Consider the following 21,685-nt stretch of genomic DNA (forward strand, 5'->3'; position numbering starts at 1 on the left):
TTAAAGTGCTAAAAGAAAAGAACCGTCCAACCCAAAATTCTACGTTCAGTGAAAACATCCTTCAGTCAGAAAAATACAATGCATTATTTATAGGGGAATGTAATGTAAATCGATATTTACATTACTCTAATTTTAAATGGAACAATATTTTTAAAGTGCTGAAAGAAAAGAACTGTAAACCCAAAATTTTATGTTAAGTAAAAATATCCAAGGGCCAGATAAAGTGGCTCACGCCTGTAATCCCAGCACTTTGGGAGGCCTAGGCCAGTGGATCACATGAGGTCAGGAGTTCAAGACCAGCCTCGCCAAGATGGCAAAACCTCATCTCTACTAAAAATACAAAAGTTAGCCGGGCATGGTGGCATGTGCCTGTAATCCCAGCTACTTGGGAGGCTGAGGCAGGAAAATCGCTTGAACTCAGGAGGTGGAGTTTGCCGTGATCCGAGATCGTACCACTGCATTCCAGCCTGGGTGACAGAGCAGGACTCTGTCTCAAAAAAAGAAAAGAGAAAAGAAAAGAAAAGAAAATATCCTTCAGGATATTTTTCAATGTTTTACTTTTTCAGGGAGGTCTTACTCTGACAAACATTTAAAAATAGCAAACCCAGGCTGGACACGGTGGCTCACACCTGCAATCCCAGCACTTTGGGGGGCCAAGGCAGGCAGATCTCCTGAGGTCAGGAGTTGGAGACCAGCCTGACCAACATGGTGAAACCCCGTCTGTACTAAAAATACAAAAATTAGCCAGGCGTGGTGGTGGTCACCTGTAATCGAAGCTACTCAGGAGGCTGAGGCAGGAGAATTTCTTGAACCTGGGAGGTGGAGCTTGCAGTGAGCTGAGATCGCGCCACTGCACTCCAGCCTGGGCAACAGAGTGAGACTCCGTCTCAAAAAAAAAAAAAAAAAAAAAAAAAAAAAAAATGGCAAACCCATCCCCAGCACTCACAACTCTTTTCCTTCAAGTATATATGATTTATTCCTTTTGCTCATTGCCTTTTCCTCCTGACAACAATATGAACTCATACACAGTCAATTCACTGTTCTGTCCTCAGCATCTGGCACTTAATAGGCACTTGTGAAATACTGTGCCACAATAGGCACTTGTAAAATACAGAAATATAGTGTAGGGTGACCACATATATAGTAGTCTGTAGACTATGTATTGTGGTCACCCCACAGACACAGCCTGGTCTCTCACCCAAAATTTGGTTTGGATGTCTAGACTTAACACATCATGCTCACACCAAGCGGGTAGAAAAAGATTTACTACTCCCATAATGAGTAATGATAGGTTCCCAAGCTGGTCTGAATGGCTTGTGAGAGCAGGGGAAAGGCTCTGGTTTCAGGTTCTATGGTGTTTGGAAGGTGGGGCTGAAGTGAGGGGTTTCTCCATATGGGACAGGTAAGGAAAGCAGCACCTGAGGTATTTTTTATCAGCTTGCCCAGATATGAAGCAGATGGAGAAAGAGGAGTGATGGGGCTTGAAAGCTGTCAGCAATCAACATCAGAAATGGAGCCAGACTCCTTATTTCACCATGTAGCATGCAGTGTGGTCTTAGCATTTCCTGGTTATCTGGCTGCTGGGACAGACTAATAAGTGTCTGGTAAACTCACATACACTCACCAACTATCACTGTTATCTACTCACCCCAGTGCACGGAAGCCTGAAAGCTATGGCAAAATCTGAGGCTAGCACGTGTGAAGGCTCATTAAACATTTCAAAAAATAAATGGGATCACCTCTCTTTATACTCCTTTTGTATATATGTACTGCCAAAGTGAAAACCAAACATTACCACTTCCTTGCTCAAACACCCTCAGTGCCTAATTCAGTTTCTCCAGTCCCTCACCTAAGGATTCAGGACTCCACAGTATGCCCCAAATCATCTCCAGCCTGGCCTCCCTTACCTCCCTGCCCACACATTTCACTGCAGCCACACTTAAATTTCATCTGTGCCATAAATATGTTCCTGCCTTGTGCCTGTTCTGGCTGCAATGCCTGACTGCCCTTCCTTTCTTTCTATCCATATCCCCATTGCCAAATGTTCAGATGTCACTTTCTCCGTGAATCTTTACTAAGACCTACAACTAAATAACTTCCTTCCCCTAAATAAACCTATTAAAAACTCAACCTACCCATCCCACTTACAGAAATTATTCTCACAGTTCCAGGTATTACAGACATTTGGTGCCTCTAAGAGACTTTTAGTTGTCCCTCAAAATGTTTTTCCTTTGTTGACAGAGATAAAACAACAAGAATAAAATCTTTGTATTTAACTGGTCAGGTGAATGTTCAGAATAAAGGCATTTCCCAGATGCCTTTGCATCTAGACATGGCCACAAAATGTGAAAACCAATGAGCATGTGAGTCAGGACTCAGCAATAGTGAGCTATCTTGGGCCACACACTCCTGTTTAAAATCTGCCATTGGCTTTCCTTCATACTTACAGCAGAATCCAAAGTGATTACCATAGCCTAGTGGGTCCTGTATGACCTGACCCCTGCCTCTGTCTTCGATGTCGTTTCCTCCTATAAGTTTCCTGGGGCTGCCATAACAAAATACCACAGGCTGGGTGGCTTAAACAACAGAAATTTATTTTCTCACAGTTCTGGAGACTGGAAGCCCAAGATCAAGGTGCTGGCAGGGTTGGTTTCCTCTGAGCCCCTTCTCCTTGGCTTGCAGATGGCTGCTCTCTTGATGTCTCTTCACATGGCCATGCCTCTGTGCATGTGCACTCCTGGGGTCTTTCCGTGCATCCTAATCCCCGCTTCTTTTTTTTTTTTTTGAGACTGAGTCTCTCTCTGTCACCCAGGCTGGAGTGCAGTGGTGTGATCTCAGCTCACTGCAACCTTTGCCTCCTGGGCTCAAGCAATTCTCCTGCCTCAGCCTCCTGAGTAGCTGGGATTACATGTGCCCACCACCACCCGGCTAATTTTTGTATTTTTAGTAGAGACAGAGTTTCACCATGTTGGTCAGGATGGTCTCCAACTCCTGACCTCAGTTGATCCACCTGCGTCAGCCTCCCAAAGTGCTGGGATTATAGGCATGAGCTACCGTGCCCTAATCTCCTCTTCTTATGAGGACAACAGTCAGATTGGATTAGGGCACACTCTAATGGCCTTATTTTGATTGTATTACCCTTTAAAGGCCCTGTGTCCAAATACAGTCACATTCTGTGGTACCGGGGGTTTGGGCTTCAACATATGAATTTTTGGAGGACACAATTCAGTCCACCTCCCATACTCTGAACCCATCCCACTCCTAAGCATTGCCATCTCAATGTCTGTCTCTCTCTCTCTCTCTCTCTCTACTTACACACTGCAAGCATGCTCCCTCCTGCCTCAGGGCCTTCCTATTTGCTATTCCCTCTATCTAGAATGCTATGCTCTCACTCATCAACACATCTTGCTCCCTATCTTACTCTAGTTTCTGGTTCAAATGTTCCCTCACCAGAGTTTGTCTTTGACCGCTCTATCCCTTTCTATCCCCTTTCCCTGTTTTGTTGTCCTTCATAGCACTTTCTATTACTTGGCATAACAATTTATACATTGTGGGGTTCTCCCTGTGTTAAAAATATACCTGGGATTTGTTTTAATTGGTTATAGTAATTGACAGACAAAGAAACAACTGCCTTTTAAAGAAGAATTTATTACATACAGCTCCCAAGAGGAGGGGCATGCCACACCATGCAGAGCCATATGGGAAAGTACCAGGCCAGAAGGCAGAGAAGTGAAGCAAAATCATAGGAAAGGCCTTTATTATGTAGTGGCAGGAAGCTGTTAGGTGGGAATGTCCTCTATTGGGCAGAAAGTGAGACACAGATATTGGGGTCTATGGTTAGAGGTTTATAATATGATTTCACATGCCTGTGAAAGCCTTACTGCAGGATATATAAGCAACTTTGGCCTTTAGTTTGACCCTGTGATCAATGGATGCCAATTTGTCAATTATATAATCTATAAATGTTGGTTATAACCTCTCACATTTTGGTGTTTTGCCAATATATTCAAATATTAGTTTAATAAGGGATTAGATTCCCGTATAACTGGTTTAGTTTGCTCTTCATGTATTTCCATGTCCTAAGGGCAACTTTTACTGCCACCACTCTGTTTCCAGGCTTCATCCTGTCCTCTCAGGCCGGGTGCACTTCTGTGCATCTATCTCATCCTACCTGGGACCTCTCAAACGTCATCCTGCTGGTGAATACAAATGGATACATCTTCACCTTTGGACACAGATTCAATGAAATGCCCCCATTGACTTACCTCAAAACTCAAGTGAACAGAAGTTTGAAGGAACCCAAGCTCACCTGAGGCCTGGCTATAAAGGACACAACTGTCAATCTTTGGGTTAATTCCTTTCATTGAGAAAAGTATGATTCTCATGAGCTAAAGGCAGTGCATCAACAAGACTGGACTGATCATAACTCCTGAATAGAACCTCCACCCCAGGTTCTATTTTAACATTTAACATTGTATATTGGTGGCATGACTCTATGCTCATAAAAGGGAGATAACAGGCACCTATCAGAATGCTGAGGTGAAGCACTGATGAATCTAGGTAGAAACCTGAGAATACTGTAAGTTCCATGGATCCAGACCCATAATCACAGGATCACATGATCACAGGAGAGGAGACTGGGGGAGTCAATGGATAGTGGATTTATAAGCCAAGAGAAAAAAAATGGAGCCCCAAACTGTGAAATCCAAGAAGGGGGTCATGTGAACCCCAATTTATAGCTAGTTTTTCAGAAGTATAAGTGACTACCTACTACTTGTGATTGGCACTTGAAGTGGGAGGCAGTTGTGTGGGACTTAATATGTGGGAACTAACCCTACTCTAGGTAGTGTTGAATTGAATCAAATCATAGGACACCTAGTTGGTGTTTGCTGGAAAACTGGTTGTTGGTGGAGTGAAACCCCTACACATTTTGGTCATCAGAGGTGAAGTGTTGTGTTAAGTGGTATGAGACTGGGAAAAACACTTTGGTTTTTCCTGTCTCTCACAGAATTAAAGTTTCCAGGAGAAGCATCAGAAGAGTGGAAGGTTGGGACCAGCAAATCACAAGCCCTAGGCCCCAAACTAGGGTCAAGTGGAAAAGAAGGGTATAATAGTGAAATGACCCTCCTCTCCACTTCTGCAGCTCCAGTGATGTTGTTCCTACTCATGGTCACACTGGAATAGTTGCAGTGAACCATGAACACGATCCTCTGGAAATGGAGTGAGTCCTTGGTAAGGCAAAGTGGCTGTCTCAGATTCTGCTTATTGGAGAAATTTCCCTTTTCTTGGTCCTCCAAGTTCACATCTGAAAGGAACACGAGGAAGGATACTCATTGAGACGGTTGAAGGGGACACTGTTCTGACTTAACAAACCATTTCCTTTTTGCATGATATTGGGGACCTGGAACTCTTAGCTGACTGCATAAAACAGAGTGCTTTTACTTATAACAGAAAAATCTGAATTATAGGTATAATCATAAAGCAAATTTCTTGGTTCATTTAACAAAAAAAAACTCTATGAGTAGTTCAGCTTTCAAATGTGGTCTGATCCAATAGTTCATGTTGTCATTAGTGTCCGTGGTGCTACAGCTCCATTTCTCTGCAATTCTCTTGATTCTATTTTCTTCCTTCTTGCCCTCATAGTGACAAGAAAGTTAGCTACCTCTTGCTTCTGGAGCCATATGTAGGAGGCTCCACATATAGTTATGCAGTTTTTCCAGGAAGAACATAGGGGCAGAAATTCAAACTGTTCTGTTTGGCAAGCTGTGGTGCAAGCTGTCTGCACCCATAGGTAGGGTCAACTTTGCTTAGTACAGAGACTCCAAACTTGAACCTATGGAGCTGCACCTGCCCAGAATAGTGTCTATTTCTAATTTCTCCACCCAGATCAAGCACCTTTTTCAGCCCCACAGGGTCTGTACTTTAATCTATTTTTCCACATGGAAGCTTTTTTTCTAATTTGCACAAAGGCACTATATAGACTAGTAGTGGCCATGGCAATATGCTATTCAATTTAAATCCAGGGACAAAGAGAGGGAATCTCTCCCTTAAACTATTTTTTGAAGTCCTGAGCTTCACTCTGTTTGGGGAAACCCCGAATACATGCCCATCCCTAACCAATAAAAGTAGCAAAAGAAATAGGACTATTTGAATTTATTTAAGCCTGTCAGGGCTTAACTACTGGTAGCTGGTAGTATAGTTAAACCCACCTTATATGGCTTTGAAATGTGGCTACCTATTAAAAAGAATAAAAGTGAGACTGAATGCTGGAGGAGCAACCAATCAAATCCACTACATCACGTAGTATCGACTGCAGGGAAGTGAAAGGGCATCTGTTCGCTATTGAGCACTACTAGAGATTATGTTAAGATTTTTTTTTTAAATGTAGCCTTCCTGATTTTGTAGTTTTGGTCTTTTAAGAAACAGGATTAGGGGTTTGTCCCTATCCTCCTACATCTCCATTAAATCATTTCTGTTTCAGCAGTGGCTTCAGAGAAGTTTTAAAAATTAAACTGGCGAGAAAAGGCAGAGTCCCATACCTCCAGGCGCTACCTCAGTTACTGGTGCTTTAGGACAAGAGCAGTATTGCATCAGTAAGGCAGAGGGTGAGCAGCAGTAGCTGTTTAGGAGAAATTATATTGATTTTCTATTCCCACTTATGTGGTTCCTCTTTAGTATCTTCTAGTGCTTTCACTCACTTTGACAAAGAGAAAATTAACTTTCCAAGTAGGCAGAGTGACTGACTTTACAAATTATCTGAGCACCCACTATAGATAAAAAGTCTTCCTCTTAATAAATTTGTGTTCCATCCCCTGGTGTTCCCTTTATGCTGAAATGTATTCTTGCTTTATCACAGGTTTTTGCTTGTTTGCTTGTTTTTTCTAGATCCAATCCTAAATTTGGAGGTAGCAGGTTTTTAAAGCCTCCAAGAAATGACTAACACACTTCCAGATGGTGTTGGTCTCTACAAGGGTTTCTCCACAGCGGCACTATTGGCATTTGGGGCCAGACAATTCTTTTTTGTGATGTGACAAGAAAAAAAAATCACATAGGTAGAGTAGGGAATCTGGAAGTTACCTCAGAGAGATAGGAAGTTATCCATTAGAGAATCTAGAATTCAGAATATATTTCATCAAGTTTGAAAGGTGTATCATGATGATAGAGACAGGAGACAGCCAAATGCTGCCCAGGTCATTGTGCACAGGGGGCTTCCTAAACATGCCCACAGTGAAAAATTCCATCCCTCAACACATGCACAGTAAGGGGAATAAATCAATTTGGAGTGGCTCAGACTAAGGGCCCACATGCACACTGGGAGAATGGGGTGGAGCCACGAGGAATTTGTGCCTTATTTAGTGGGAAGGATCCTGGCCTCTTCAACTCATGTGTGGTGGCCTGTTATTCTATCTGTGAGGTGGAAAACCTGCACGCAGGACCCCTCTTTTTGTTGAGAATTTTTCTTTTCTCTTAATAAAATCTACCCTTCTCACTTTTTAATGTGTCTGCATGTCTAATATTACATGAGACAAGAACCCAGATTTTAGCTGAATTAAGGAGCAAAAATTCTGCATCACTTTGGTGGCTCATACAGGGACATGAGGAAAAGTGAGTAAAATGTGTACCCAAAAATCTGTTTTCCTTTCGTTTCTGAGTTTTCTCATCCTCGGACGTCTTCTGAAGGTAGGGGAAACTGCAGTCTTCCTGCTCCCCACTGCCACTCACAGAGGTTGGGAACGTCAGCCTCGTCCAACCCAGTCTTTTGTATGGTACTTTCCTTACTTTGGAGGGGGGACTGTAATGTTACCTATCTTTTCTTTTACAATATTGGGGGTGTTCCACCCCCACCTGAATGACCACAGGTATGCGCACAGGATGGACAGGTGAGTGGCAGCTCCCCGACCCCACTCCCCTCCTAGTTGGGGCTGGGGCACATGGACCAAGGGCCCCATGCTGCTGGCTGGCCAGCATTCCCTGCCACGCACCCACAGTGTCTTCCCCTCCCCCAGCCAAGGTGTCCAGCTCAGTCCAACAGCAATAAAATGTTTCTCTCCCTGTTGGAGAAACCCACTGTCCTAAGAATAAGAGGATTTTCCCCCAGGTATCTTTCCCACCCTGCACTTGAGCTGTTTATTTTTTTTTGTTGTTGTTGTTGTTGTTTCCTTTCTCCACGCTGTTGGCAGTTAACACAGCCCTGCACTTAAGCTGGTTCCTTTCTCTTCCTAGCAAATGCCTGGGGTGTGTGAGGAAGAGAAGGAACAAAGGCCTTCTTTACTTCTTCCATCTGTATATCCCTAAGTTCCACTGACCACGAAAGGGTGCTGCCCATGGGTGTCAGTGCAGCTTTCACCCATGTTAACAGGGGTCTAGGTGGTGGGATTATCCACTCTTGCCTATGTACACCCTGTCTGCCTGCTGTCAGTAGCCTTCAAGTTTATAAGGAATTGAGTTTGGGACAGAAATATGTCTCGGGGGTTACATGGACTCCTTAGCATAAGCCAAATACTAAGGTGAAGCTGTGGAATTGAGCCGTCCTCCAACAAGGGAGAGAAAAGGGTGTCCTGTGAATTTGGGTCCCAGCCTAGCAGAATGTCTTCTAAAAGGAAAAAAAATCGTCTTGCATAAAAGTTAACTCCTGACAGGGTAGAGGAAAGATAAAAAAACAGCTTAAGTGCAGGGCTGTGTTAATAATCAGCCATAAGGCTTTGACAGGTGCTCTCAAATGCAGGTTTCTGATAACCTTAGAGATCGTGACATTGGAATAAAGGAAAACATGCAGGACTCATGAAGAGCTGAAATGTTCATAAATATCCACCGAACAAGAGTTAACAGAATGTACTGAACTAAAAGAAAACTGAAGTAATCTTTTTTTAAAGCTTTTGGTTGAAATATTGCTGATCCTTGTTTTGTTTTCAGAGTTAAGGAAACTTATTTTGAGCCATTTACAGCCTTTAATAATTGAGTAAGGTATACTCCTGTGATCAAAATTTGGAGCATATTTGTTTCTCTCCTACTTGCTTCTCCAGAATTTGGAAACTAGTTGTGAGTATTCTTAATTTATAGCAATATAGTTTTTTGTATCAGTGCAATAAGAATCACTTTCTTTCGCAACAGGACACAATTGGAGAAACTGGTTGTTTTACCAAGGCTTTGATTGGAAGGGTATGCTTCCCTTTTAGGAATCAAGCTTGACTTACAGAGCCGATAAAAGCCCCTTGGGAAAACTGACTTCATACCTTGTCTACACAGTCCCCGTATAGGTTTCCTAACCTGCAGTAAGGAATGTCATATTCTAAAAGGCCCAGGAACCCCATATTCTTGGGACCTCAAGAAGAAAGGAATTCACCCAACTCATAGGTATTTGAGGGTACAAACTCATGGCTGGGCTCAGCTTTAAAAGTCCTAAGATTCCTTGCAGAACAGAATTCCATCAAAACCTATTTAAAAAGCCTACATAAACATAATTATTCTTGCTGCACTTTATGCAAATAATCAGGCCAAATACAAGACTAAAGTTTATTTTTCAAACAACTTAGTCCTATCACGATTTATTTTTAACAAAAATGAGAACTGGAGAGAAATTATGTTTCAAGACTTATACATTTGTCATTAGATTCTAGACTCATATGTTGTTTTTAAGTTTTTTGCCCACATTTTAAACTAACACTGCTTATTCCTGTGAACCAACCAGCAATCTCTGGCTGCAGCTCAGAAGAAGCAAAAGGGATGAGTAATGTAAAAATCTGGATCAATATTCTAGTTCTGGGCAATTGCCTTGCAAATCCTGCCAGATGACTGGAGTAAATAAGGTGCCCATAACCTGGAGGTTTCTTTTTTTGGAAAATAAGACCAAGGGAGCTAACCAAAGCCAAGCCCCATACACCAAAATCTTAGCAGGCATAACTATAGCTACCAGTTATCTGGGTGTGTCAGCAGCCTTAGGATTTTTTTTAGCTGTCCTTACCATCCCCCCTTTGTTTCATTTTGATTATGTCTTCTAATAACCTGGTTTGTCTCTTCTCACCTTCAGGCCATTGAACTCTGAACGTTCATGCAATTGGAATCTCAAACGATGGCCATCTTTTACCAGGGACCCTTAGATAGGCCTCTGAGGGAGATCTCCCTGCTATTTTCCCAAAACAGTGCCCCCATCAGCAGGAAGCAGTTAAGATTGATCACTACCCTTATCCTTATCCTAAGTTAGATGTACTTCTTTAGAGGGGGGAATGATAGAGTCAGGAGACAGCCAAACGCTGCCCAGGTCATTGTGCACAGGGGGATTGCCTAAACATGCCCATGATGAAAAAGTCCATCCCTTAACACATACATAGTAAGGGAAATAAATCAATGTGGAGTGGCTCAGACTAAGGGCCTGCCTGCACACTGGGAGAATGGGGTGGAGCCACCAGGAATTCATGCAGGGGGGAGAAGACTGGGCTCTTCAACTCATGTGTGGTGGCCTGGTATTCAATTTAGTGAGATGGAAAACCTGAATGCAGGACCCCTATTTTTGTTGAGAGTTTTCCTTTTCACTTAATAAATTCTGCCCTCCTCACTTTTCAATGTGTCCCTGTGACTAATTTTTCCTGGTCATGAGACAAGAACCCAGATTTTAGCTGAACTAAGGAGCAAAAATTCCTGCACTAATGGTATGACTTAAAGCATCAGTTAGTAGTATGCATGAAATTAACCTTAGGTCATGAGAGCCACCTATTTATTATTTTTATTTTTTTGAGACAGAGTTTCACTCTTGTTGCCCAGGCTGGAGTGCAATGGCACGATCTCGGGTCACTGCAATCTCCACCTCCCAGATTCAAGCGATTCTCCTGCCTCAGCCTCCTGAGTAGCTAGGATTACAGGCATGCGCCACCACACCTGGCTAATTTTGTATTTTTAGTAGAGACGGGGTTTCTCCATGTTGGTCAGGCTGGTCTTTAACTCCCAACCTCAGGTGATCTGCCCGCCTTGGCCTCCCAAAGTGATGGGATTACAGGCGTAAGACACCGCACCCAGCAAGAGCCACCTATTTAGATGCTCAGCTTCCAAGCAACTGAGATAACTGAGGAGCTTATGAGACTACTAAGCAAGAGGAAAAGGTGACACTGAGGAGCTGTATGAGAAAACAGTGATTTCAAACACAAGACAGTATTAGTGTGGCTAAGTTGCAAATAACAGAAAACTCAACTCTAATTCGTTTGACAGAAGATGTTTATTGGCTCACATAGCTGAAAAGTTCTGAGGTAGATCTGCTTCAGGTAAGGCTTGGTCTAGTGACTCAAAAGATGTCACCAAGGACCAAGTTTCTCTCTGTTTAGTCACTGTTTTCTTTGGTATTGGCTTTATCCTTAGGCTCCATATGGTAGCACCTGGAAGCTTGAGAATCTCCCCTTTTAACAGAAAAAAAAAAGTTGCTATAATTCTAGGCCTCACATTTTCCTATGTGGCACACAGAGGACAGATATCTCCTCTGGTAGCTCTCAAATGAAGAAAAGCCTCTCTTTTCCAGAAGAGCCAGTATCTCCTCATATCACAATGGCTCTGTGGCCAAGGGGATGGGATAAGCTGATTGACACAAGCCAAACAGGGTCCACTCATGAAGATGGTGGTGGTGCCAAACCACATAGCTGAGAAACGATACCTTCCCAAAGAATACCTGGGTAACTGTTTCCAGAGAGAAGGGGAAGAGATGATGGAAATCAATAAAAGATGACCACGTCTAAAAATGTTGTTTTATAAACTCCTGATTTCAAGTAGAATTAGTTAATTCTATAATTCTTTACTTTCCTGTGTAGACTCTAATGTTCCTCGTGTGTTTTACCTTTGGTCCTAGACCTAGGGAGGGCATTTCTGACTCTGATGCCGATACCAGATTATGTGAAAACTTTTCAACTATTGACTGGATGAAGCTATCTAACAAAGCATTAACCACCACCAGAAAGTGACCATTTCTCCCTCCCTTGGCAGTGGCCTCACAGCTTATCAGAATGTAGGCTATCATGGTAGTGAGGGATGGACAGACTGGGAGAGGATTTAGGATAGGAAGCAATGAGAGGGGCTGGAACTATATAAATTTTTATGAAAAAAATCTCCAATTGAGTTTACATATTCCCAATCCCAGAATGATGTCTCATAAAACAAAGGCAATGAGGTCTCTTAAGACCTGGATTGGCCAGGCGTGGTAGCTGAGGCCTGTAATCCCAGCACTTTGGGAGGCCGAGGCAGGTGGATCACGAGGTCAGGAGATCGAGACCAGCCTGGCTAACACGGTGAAACCCCGTCTCTACTAAAAATACAAAATATTAGCCAGACGTGGTGGCGGGCACCTGGAGTCCCAGCTACTCAGGAGGCCGAGGCAGAAGAATGGCATGAACCTGGGAGGTGGAGCTTGCAGTGAGCTGAGATCGCACCATTGCACTCCAGCCTGGGTGACAGAGTGAGACTCCGTCTAAGAAAAAAAAAAAAAGACCTGCAACCAGTAGCAGTGATTGCCTCTGGGGAGAACTCAAGAGATAGGAATGACAAGGAAATTTACTTTTCACTGAACACACTTTTCAACTATTTCAATTCTTTTTTATCATGAGCATGTTATATCTAGTCAAAGATTAATGTTTCAGGATTTGAAAAACATAAAAGAAATGTACTGTTGGTCCTTAGAGTCATTTAGCTGGGGTTAAGACTAAGAGACGTGAGACTATTAGAAAAATATAAGATGGCACATAATTAAATACTAACTTGGGTGGTACTGATTACAAGTAGAAGAGGAAGAGAGATCTGCTTAGTTGAAGGAGCCGGATCTGAGTGATGAAGGGAAACTAAAAGCACAGGAAAATAAGCAAATAAAAATGGGCAGAGACATAAATATGTACAATTAAGTAAAGAACAGTAAACTCTGCAGTCAGATAGGCCTGGCTCCGATTTCAACTGTGTAACTTACTAACTGAACAACCCTGAATGAGTTTTATAACCTCTTTCAACTCAGATTTCTCATTTGTAAAATGGGGAGAAGAGCACCTGCCTTAATAGGATTGTTATGCAAATTAATGTATGTAAAGTGGTTAGCACCTGATACAGAGTAGCTGCCCAACTAAATGATGCCTTGTTAAAACATCATAGAACAGGGGGACCAGTCTTGCTAGAGTACATGGTAAATGTTCAAAAGGGCAAGATAATACTGGCTATTAAAGTTAAGGGTCATAGCAAATTGTGAACAGTCATCTCATTTTGTCTCTAGGGTTCCTGCAGCATAAGAATTATAAACAAGTATCACCATTATGCACTCTATAATGTTCAAGAAGGTGAGAGATCTGACAGTTATAGGGTTTGTCTCTAGCATGGAGCCTCTGGTGCTTAATTAAGACAGAATTCTGACTGAAGGCCTTCCCACAGTCATTACATTTATAGGGTCTTTCCCCAGTATGGATTCTTTGATGTCGAATAAGGTGTGCCTTGCAAAAGAAGCTTTTCCCACAGTCAGTACATTCATGAGGCTTGTCCCCAGTGTGGATCCTCTGGTGCTGAGAAAGATCTGAGTTCCACATGAAGCCTTTCCCACAGTCCTTACATTCATAAGGCTTCTCCCCAGTGTGCATTCTCTGATGTCGAAGAAGGACTGGGTTTCGAGTAAAGCTTTTCCCACATACCTTGCATGTGTATGGTTTCTCACCAGTGTGGATCCGTTGATGTTGTGTAAGGCTTGTGTTCTGACTAAAGCCCTTCCCACATTCCTTACATTCAAAGGGTTTCTCTCCAGTATGTATTCTCTGGTGACGAATCAGGTTTGACTTCCAAAGGCCTTAGCACATTCTTGACATTCATAGGGTTTCACCCCGCTGTGAATTCTCTGATGCGCAATGCAGTGTGATCGAAAACTGAAAGCCTTCCCACATTCTTTACATCCATAGACCTTCTCTCCATTATGAGTTTTCTGGTGTTGATCAAAGTCCTCATTTTGATCAAAACACTTGCCGCATTCCTCACATATATAGAATATTTGCTCATTTAGAATTTTGTGATGTATACCAAGGAGGTTATTGACATCAGTATTCTCTGAACTCTCTTCTACTGAGATCATCTCATCCTTGACAATCACTTCTATAATATCATTTGTAGAACTTTCCATACTTCCCCCATTGAGGTAACCAGGCCATCTCCCTAACCTGCTTTTCTCTTCACAGATTTTCCCAAACCATAATTTCTGGGATCCACACCACCAGGGTCCACTTGATAGGACCATGAGGTCCTGTGCTTCCTCGATAATTTCCTCCTTCAGAATAAAATCTTCTTTCTTCCTCTTCAACACACCCTCTGAAAAAAGAAATCAGAGCTCCAAATGTCATCATTATCCATGACAGAGCAACTAAGGTCACCAAGTGGTATTAATATGCCCACTTCTCTCTAAGTGCCACCCATGTCTCAGTGGCCCTGTTCTAGCTGAAAATGGCAAAAACAAGGCTAATACACAGAAAGAAACCAAAAGTAAAGACAGCAACTAGATAGAATCCCTGTGGGCTATGATTCCTGGCACCAAACCAAGTACCAGGGTAGGCTCTCAGAAAACAGGTGAATTGAATCTAAGGAAAACAAAGTCAGAATTCCTCCTAGGTAGCTGAGTACAGTTTATAACATGAGAAGAACACGCCAGGACTTAGGGCAGAGGACCTGTTCAGAAATAAGGAATCCTTAGTGGTATACCTGAGAACCTATTTTTATATATATAAAAATATATATATATATAAAAATATATATTATATATAAAGAGATATATGTATTTATATATAAAATATAATTATATTATATATAAAAATATAATTTATATTTATATTTATAATATATTATATATAATTATATATAAAATATAATTATATATTATATATAAAAATATATAGAGATGAAGTACTCTTTATATAATTATACATAATTATATAATTATATATTTATATATAATATATAATATATTTTTAATATTATTATATATGTAAATTATATATATGTATAATTATATATAATTATATGTAAAATATATAATTATGTTTTATATATTATATATAATTTTATATATTTTATTTATATATTTATATATACTTTATATAATTATATATTTTATATATACATATATTTTATTTATATATTTATATATTTTTCATATATATATAGGATAGAAAATACTGGAACAGAGAAGTTGCAATTCCATCAGTTCCCAAAGATATGAAACATATCACTTACTTTAAAATGTCAATAAGAAATAGAAAAGACGAAGGCCTCTTCTTCACCTATCCCCAGGAGGTGAAATCAAATTCACATAGAATAGAATCAGGATAGGATGGAATTGTAAATAGCTATTCTTGAGAACTTCCTGTCTAGCCAGGCTATTCTGGGAAACCATAATCTCCTAGTTTCCTTCCTATCCATTTATTGCTTTCTCATTCCACAAAGATTCAATGGATGGGGTCTCTCTATGCCATCCATAAGAAATGGACTCACACCCTCACTCAGCCATTTCCAAAAGTCACTTCTTACTCAGTAACAGACACCTCTGTTCACAGAGATGTACTCTAATACATCTTACTTCTGCTTTCGCTAGAACTGTCTCTTTGTAACCTTCATCCAAAACCTCCTAAGAAACAGATCAATTCTACACCTTCAAATGACAACCTTTTCTGTTGCCAAATCCAGGGACTATGTATCCTCTGAGTATTAACTTCTGTAAGACAAAAGTGGACTTTGAGTAGGGACAGGTATGTGCCAAGGAAGTCAGCTGCAGGTCAGAGAGTTAGAATTTTGCTCAAGGAGTAACTTAGCTGTTGGTTTTCTACCTAAAGCAAAGCAAAGCAAAGATGAGAAATTCCCTTAGGTGGTGAGGAGAGGAAGCACTGACAATGCAGAAGACGCTGTGGTGGTCTCCCCACACCCCTTCCACTACTCCCCACTGTAAAGTAGCTATGCCCTTTGTAGGGGGCTGGAGTGGGGAGTTGGGTATCCCAACTCCACTTCCTAGGGTAGGCTCTGACTTGGCTAAGCTAAGCAGATTAATCCCATCCCACTCACTACATGAGAGACTGATTCAGAGATCGGTAATTCAGACCAAGTCAATCAGTGCACAGTAGTCACCTTGCCACAGTGATTGATTTAGAGCTGGCATATGACTTAAGGTAGTCCATTAGAGCATACTTGGCACTTTGATTCACAATGTTTAAAGCCTAAGGAAGGCCTGCCAGGTTTCTTCCCCTAGGTATGAAGCAGCAGAGTCCTGTTACTACCACCAATCACCTTACAACCAAAAAGGGAGCCAGACTGTAGACAAAGCCAACACATACGGAGACGGAGCAGAGAATGTAATTCTGATCAAACTGTACCTGCAGCCCACTCTACCTCAGACTTCCCAGTTACATGAAACAACAAATTCTTGTTAAGCCAGTTTGAACTGGGTTTTAATACCTGCAATCAAGAGTATTCTAATATGAAAAGACACAAGGAACTGTGAGAATGAGGAAATTGGGAGCACAGCTCAAGTCTCACTGCGCCCACAGAAGAGCCCTGTGGGAAGATGAAATGGGGCCAAGGAGGCAACCAGGAAACACAGTTATCACTAGGAAACTAAAAGTAAGAAAGTCCTGTTGGGCCTAAAGTAATCCCAGGGCTTTCCCCTAAGGAATAGGAACTATTTGGCTGAGGGTTGAGAGTTCTTGGTTTCTAATGACAAAGATGGCCATTATATCCCAAGCTGGAAGACTGTAAAGAGGCCAGGAAGTAGAAAGGGCACCCAACATCGGAGTAAACAGGAAATTCATGGGGCAAAGATACGTGGTAGCCACGATAACAGCAGAGATGGGGAAGAGGCAAAACAGGTTAATGAAGATGGCACACAGAGGAGCCAGGATGAATAAAACAAGGACTCAAGAAGATATAAAACTATGGGAACACAGAGAAGAAATGCAATCCCACTAGTGTCTACAACACTTGATTAAAAAAACACCTACCTATGACATTTTAAAGATCAAGACAAGGAAACTGGTCAGATGACTGGCACGTGTGCCCTCACTCACCTGAGGATATGCCCCTAGGGGCCTCTCCATCCAGAGCTCCCCGAGGAAGCGAGCACCAGGGTGCTTCCCCTCGCTCCAGCTGGGAAATCAGGGCCGGTTTGGGAAATGGAAATGCTGCTTAAGAGGAAAGAAATGGGACAGGCAGGTGAGTGGCGTGACACAGAGTAATCCCAAGGCTCCTCCCAGGCCAGTGTCTTCAGGGGCAGGAGGGGAAAAAAACGGAAATAACTAGGAAGAACAAGAAAAGGAATTCCAGGGGAAAGGACAAGAGAGGGGCCAGGAGACTTACAAAGGTCAGGAAGTTGACAGACGACTCAGTAACTGTTTGAGTTTGCAAATGGATGATTTCACTCATTGAGGAATTGAGTCCTCAATTCTTACCTGTCCTCTCCCTCTTAGAGCTCTCAAGTTCAGACATCCTCATGAGGATGCTTGGAATTAGGCTGGATCTTGCAAACCGAGAGGGCGGGGAACTGAAGGCTCAGTGGAGCACCATGAATCTGCTCTCTTCTCACTATACCCACAACACAAGGGTAGGGGTTTGGCAACTCTCACTCTGGGGCAAGGAAGTCCTGTATAAGGCCCAAACTGATACCAGGACTTCCTGCTTTCCAACAACTGCTGAGGTTGGGTCATTAAAAACCCAAGAGCCTGAAGCTGCCATTGAGCTGAGGGTCATCAACAACTCCTGAGCCTCTGAGAAAAAAGGAGCCAGCAAACTCTGAAGGGTGGAGGCAGGGCCCCAAGGGAGAGACCCTTACCCAGGGAAGCCACAGCCCCTTAATTCTCCAGCATCACATCCCTGTACAGGGCTCTCTGAGCAGGGCCCAGGCCAATCCATTCGTTCTCAGAGAAGTAGACGGCCACATCCTCGAAGGTCACTGACTCCTGCAACAACATGTGTTTAAATGCCCTAGGACAACCCCAGGACCAGGCCAAGAGGAAGGGGAGACAGGGCACCAAAAGGTACTGTGGGGGTACCTGTGGGGATTCTGGATTCTGAATGTCTACAGGAACTCTACCAGAAGAAGATTTTTGCCTCCTGTGTACAAAGAGACAAGGCATCAGCCATCAATTTTCTCATGTCTCTTCATCTTTATTTCAGCAAACATTTTCTCCTCTTTTTCATGAGTCTGCAAAAGTTTTCTTGTTTCATCCTTATACCCCAAACCACATCTGTGCTCTAGGTCCCATCCTTTCTCCACAATGTGTCCTCCTTCAGAGGTCACCCACCCTTGATAACAACTATCATTTATTAAGCCTGTGCCAAGCACTTGACATATTCTTTATGTCTCATAGCCTACTATCAGATCCATTTTTTAGAAGAGGAAACTGAGACTCGGAGGGATTAACTTCCCCCAAAGTTCCAGAACTGAGACAGAACCCAGGCCTGTTTGACTCTGGCTCTTGCCTGTTATACCACACTGCCTTCCGTCCCCATTCCTGCCATCCCTGCTGCCCCTGTATAGGACTCTTTCTCCTTTGTCCTCTTCAGTCACTGCCACCAGCCACAGAGGCAGCTAGGGCTCCTCAGAACATTCAGGTTGCTCTGGACACTGTACTCAACAGGGCAGATTCTCGTTGTGACTTTACTCCCTGCACCCCCCCCCGCCCGCCCACCAGCAACACACTCACAAAGATCCCACCTCACTTGCTTCCCCACGTCCCAATCTCCATGTCCCCATTTTCTGTATCTCTAGGAGTCCCAGCTCCTGCACCTTCTTTCTCTCATCCTCTTCCTTAAGAAACAAATACTGCTGATCTCTAGCCATTGAGACTTCCTGTAATTCTCAGCCACTGCCTCCTTCAGGGTCTCAGTCTCCACACTGTGGAGGAGCCCATTCTGGCCCACTGCATGTCAGTCCTTGTGCACTACAAAGTCTCTACAGCTATTTATCCAGCACTCCAGGGCTCCAACGCTTTGGCTGGCTCAACTTTGTCTGCCTAATAGAGTCCACATTCCTCTGCACTACAGACAATTCCATTCACTACTCACAGACCCAGGTTTCCTGGCCAGGATCATCAGCCACCACCATTCTCACCTCCGATCCTCTCACCATTCCACTGGGAAACCAAACTCCTTCCTCGCCCTGTTCTGTGCCCTTGCACCTGTGGCTACTCTTGCCTGAATATCCAGTTCTTCCCTCCTGCTCCTGCATTGCAAATTCCTTTTCAACCTAATACCCAGCTCACACATAACCAGCTCTGTAAAGGTGGCTCTGAAATTCTGGCCATTCATCACCCCCAACGGCACTCTGTGCGCTCTGCCCCAGCAGTCGGCTCAACCCCGTACCGCTGCACGTCTGCTCTCCTCGAGGCTCAGGTCCGAGAGTGTCGACTCCGCTGTGCTGCCTGTCCCTCGAGGCTCCTCACTCTGGGTTACCCCCATTTCCCAGCCGCCGCACCACCCCGTCTCCGGGCCTAGAACCCAGGGCAGGGCCAAGCCTGCTTCCAGGCTCCGCCCCGCACTCACCCGGCGCGCCCGGTGCAGCGCGGGCTGTCCTGGCAGCAGCTCGAGGACAAGGCCGAGGGATGTCCCGCTCGCCAGCGCCGCGGCCGCCATAGCCCAAGTAGCCCTCTGGGAAAGCGGGCGCGCGCCAGACCCGACCAGAGGCTGTTGAGGTCGGGGAGGAGCGCTCCGGACCTGGGCAGGCCTGACACGGCTACCCTGCGCCCTGCAGCCCCAAGAGTAAGACCCCGACTCCACTCCCTGCCCGGCCCACGCCCGACTCGCAGTGCTTCTCGCCAGCCAGACTCCAGCATCCGGGAGGCCGGGGCTCGGGCCGCTCCGGTTGCTCTAGGACGGCGGAGGGCGCCGCATCTCTGTGGTCCTTTCTCGCTCGGGGAGGGAGAGGAGAGCGGTCCGGTTCTCCTGGAGACACGGAAGATCCCAGGGGCCGCTACCGGGGTAGGGGGGTGCAGGGGGCTGCGGAGGAATCCTTTCCCGGCGCTCTAGGCCACCCCTTCCTCTCCAGCTCGCTGCACCCTAGGTGGACAGATATTTGCTGGTAGGAGGTAGCGGGTACTTCACCAGACTGCACCTGCTCTTTTATCTCCTTTTACCAGTTTCTGCATTCCCAGAGCAGACTTGTATTTTATGTTATGTCTTTTAACATTCTCATCTGTGTGCCTCTAACATGCGCCCGATGTCTAGCACCTCCTGGGGAGTAATTTCTTTAACTGCCAAGGAATATTTGTAGAATTGTCCATGAAAAGTCAAACTGTAAAATATTTGAAGAGATTTATCCTGAGCCAAATATGAGTGACCATGGCCCATGCCACAGCCACAGGAGATCCTGAGAACATGTGCCCAACGTGGTCGGGCTACAACTTGGTTTTTCACATTTTAGGAAGACATAAGACATCAATTAATACATGTAAGATGTACATTGTTTCGGTATGGAAAGGTGGGACAACTGGAAGAGGAGGCTTTCAGGAGATAGGTGGATTTAAAGATTTTCTGAGTAGCAATTGGTTGAAAGAGTTAAGTTATTGTATAAAGACTTAGAATCAATAGAAAGGGATGTCTCAGTTAAGGTAAGGGCTTGTGGGGCCCAAAGTTTTATCATGCAGATGGAGCCTGTAGCAGGCTTCAGAGAATAGACTGTAAATGTTTCTCATCATTATCACACTACTGGATAGTCTGTGAGACTTAAAGAGGCTGTTCTATCAGGCTTAGGGTCTGTGTTAATGTTAATGCTGGTCAGCTGTGCCTGAATTTCAAAAGGGAGGGGAGCATAATGAGCCATGTCCAACTTCTCCTTCCCATCATGGCCTGAACCAGTTTTTCAGGTTAACTTTGGAATGCCCTTGGTCAAGAGGAGAGATCCATTCAGATGGTCAGAGGGCTTCGAATTTTATTTTTGGCTTACAGAATAAAAGAATGAATAAATGTTGAACCAGTTTTTTAGTTGAAGAAAGTAAGGCCCAAAGAGAGAAAATGGCTTGCCTAACATCATGCAACATGCCAGGAAATTAAATTTTTTAAGAGTTGTGAAAATAAAGACTATTCAAATGAGAACAAAGACTACTATTCAGAGCTTGCTATATATGACAAGAGAGTCAGCCCTCATCACTTGCATTCAGCAGACTGAAAGTCAGGCAGAAGAGTGGGGAAATCTTCACAGTGGAAAAAAGGAACAGCTTCAGGTATTCCCTTATTGGAAGTTGCTGGCATGGGGAAACTACAGGCGGGCTAACTAGAAGCAGGGCATCTTATGTAATTGGTTAGGGGGAAATATTTGGCTTTCTCTGTTTGGTCCTAAGTTGGAAGTAGTATGGGAAAAAGTAGGGAATCTGATAGTTTTTAATCAAATCGCTACCCCATCTCAAAAAAAAAAGAAAGAAAGAAAGAGAGAGAGAGAGAGAAGAAAGAAAGAAAGAAAGAAAGAAAGAAAGAAAGAAAGAAAGAAAGAAAAAAGAAAGAAAGAAAGAAAGAAAGAAAGAAAGAAAGAAAGAAAGAAAAAGAAAAATAGCCAGCTCCTGGCTACTCAGAAGTCTGAGATGGGAGGATCACTTGAGCCTCAGAAGTCAAGGCCACATTGAGCTGTGATTGCACCATTGCACTCCAGCAAGAACCTGGAAAGAAGAAGAGAAAAGAGAAGAGAAGAGAAAGAAAGAGGAAGGAAGGAAGGAAGGAAGGAAGG

At 43.5% G+C, this 21,685-nt stretch overlaps 1 protein-coding gene across 1 annotated transcript; it reads right to left on the minus strand.

Moving 5' to 3' along the window:
• Positions 1-11,809: 11,809 nt before the first annotated feature.
• Positions 11,810-19,814, minus strand: ZNF662 (zinc finger protein 662). Its single transcript, XM_058442428.1, is given in 5 exon segments — positions 11,810-13,786; positions 13,789-14,301; positions 17,040-17,156; positions 17,801-17,927; positions 19,513-19,814. Coding segments are annotated over 5 exon segments (1,386 nt in total). The 5' UTR covers positions 19,603-19,814; the 3' UTR covers positions 11,810-13,247.
• Between the last annotated feature and the right edge of the window lie 1,871 nt (positions 19,815-21,685).

This window comes from Hylobates moloch, unplaced genomic scaffold (assembly GCF_009828535.3).
Source record: "Hylobates moloch isolate HMO894 unplaced genomic scaffold, HMol_V3 SCAFFOLD_8, whole genome shotgun sequence".
NCBI lineage: Eukaryota > Metazoa > Chordata > Mammalia > Primates > Hylobatidae > Hylobates > Hylobates moloch.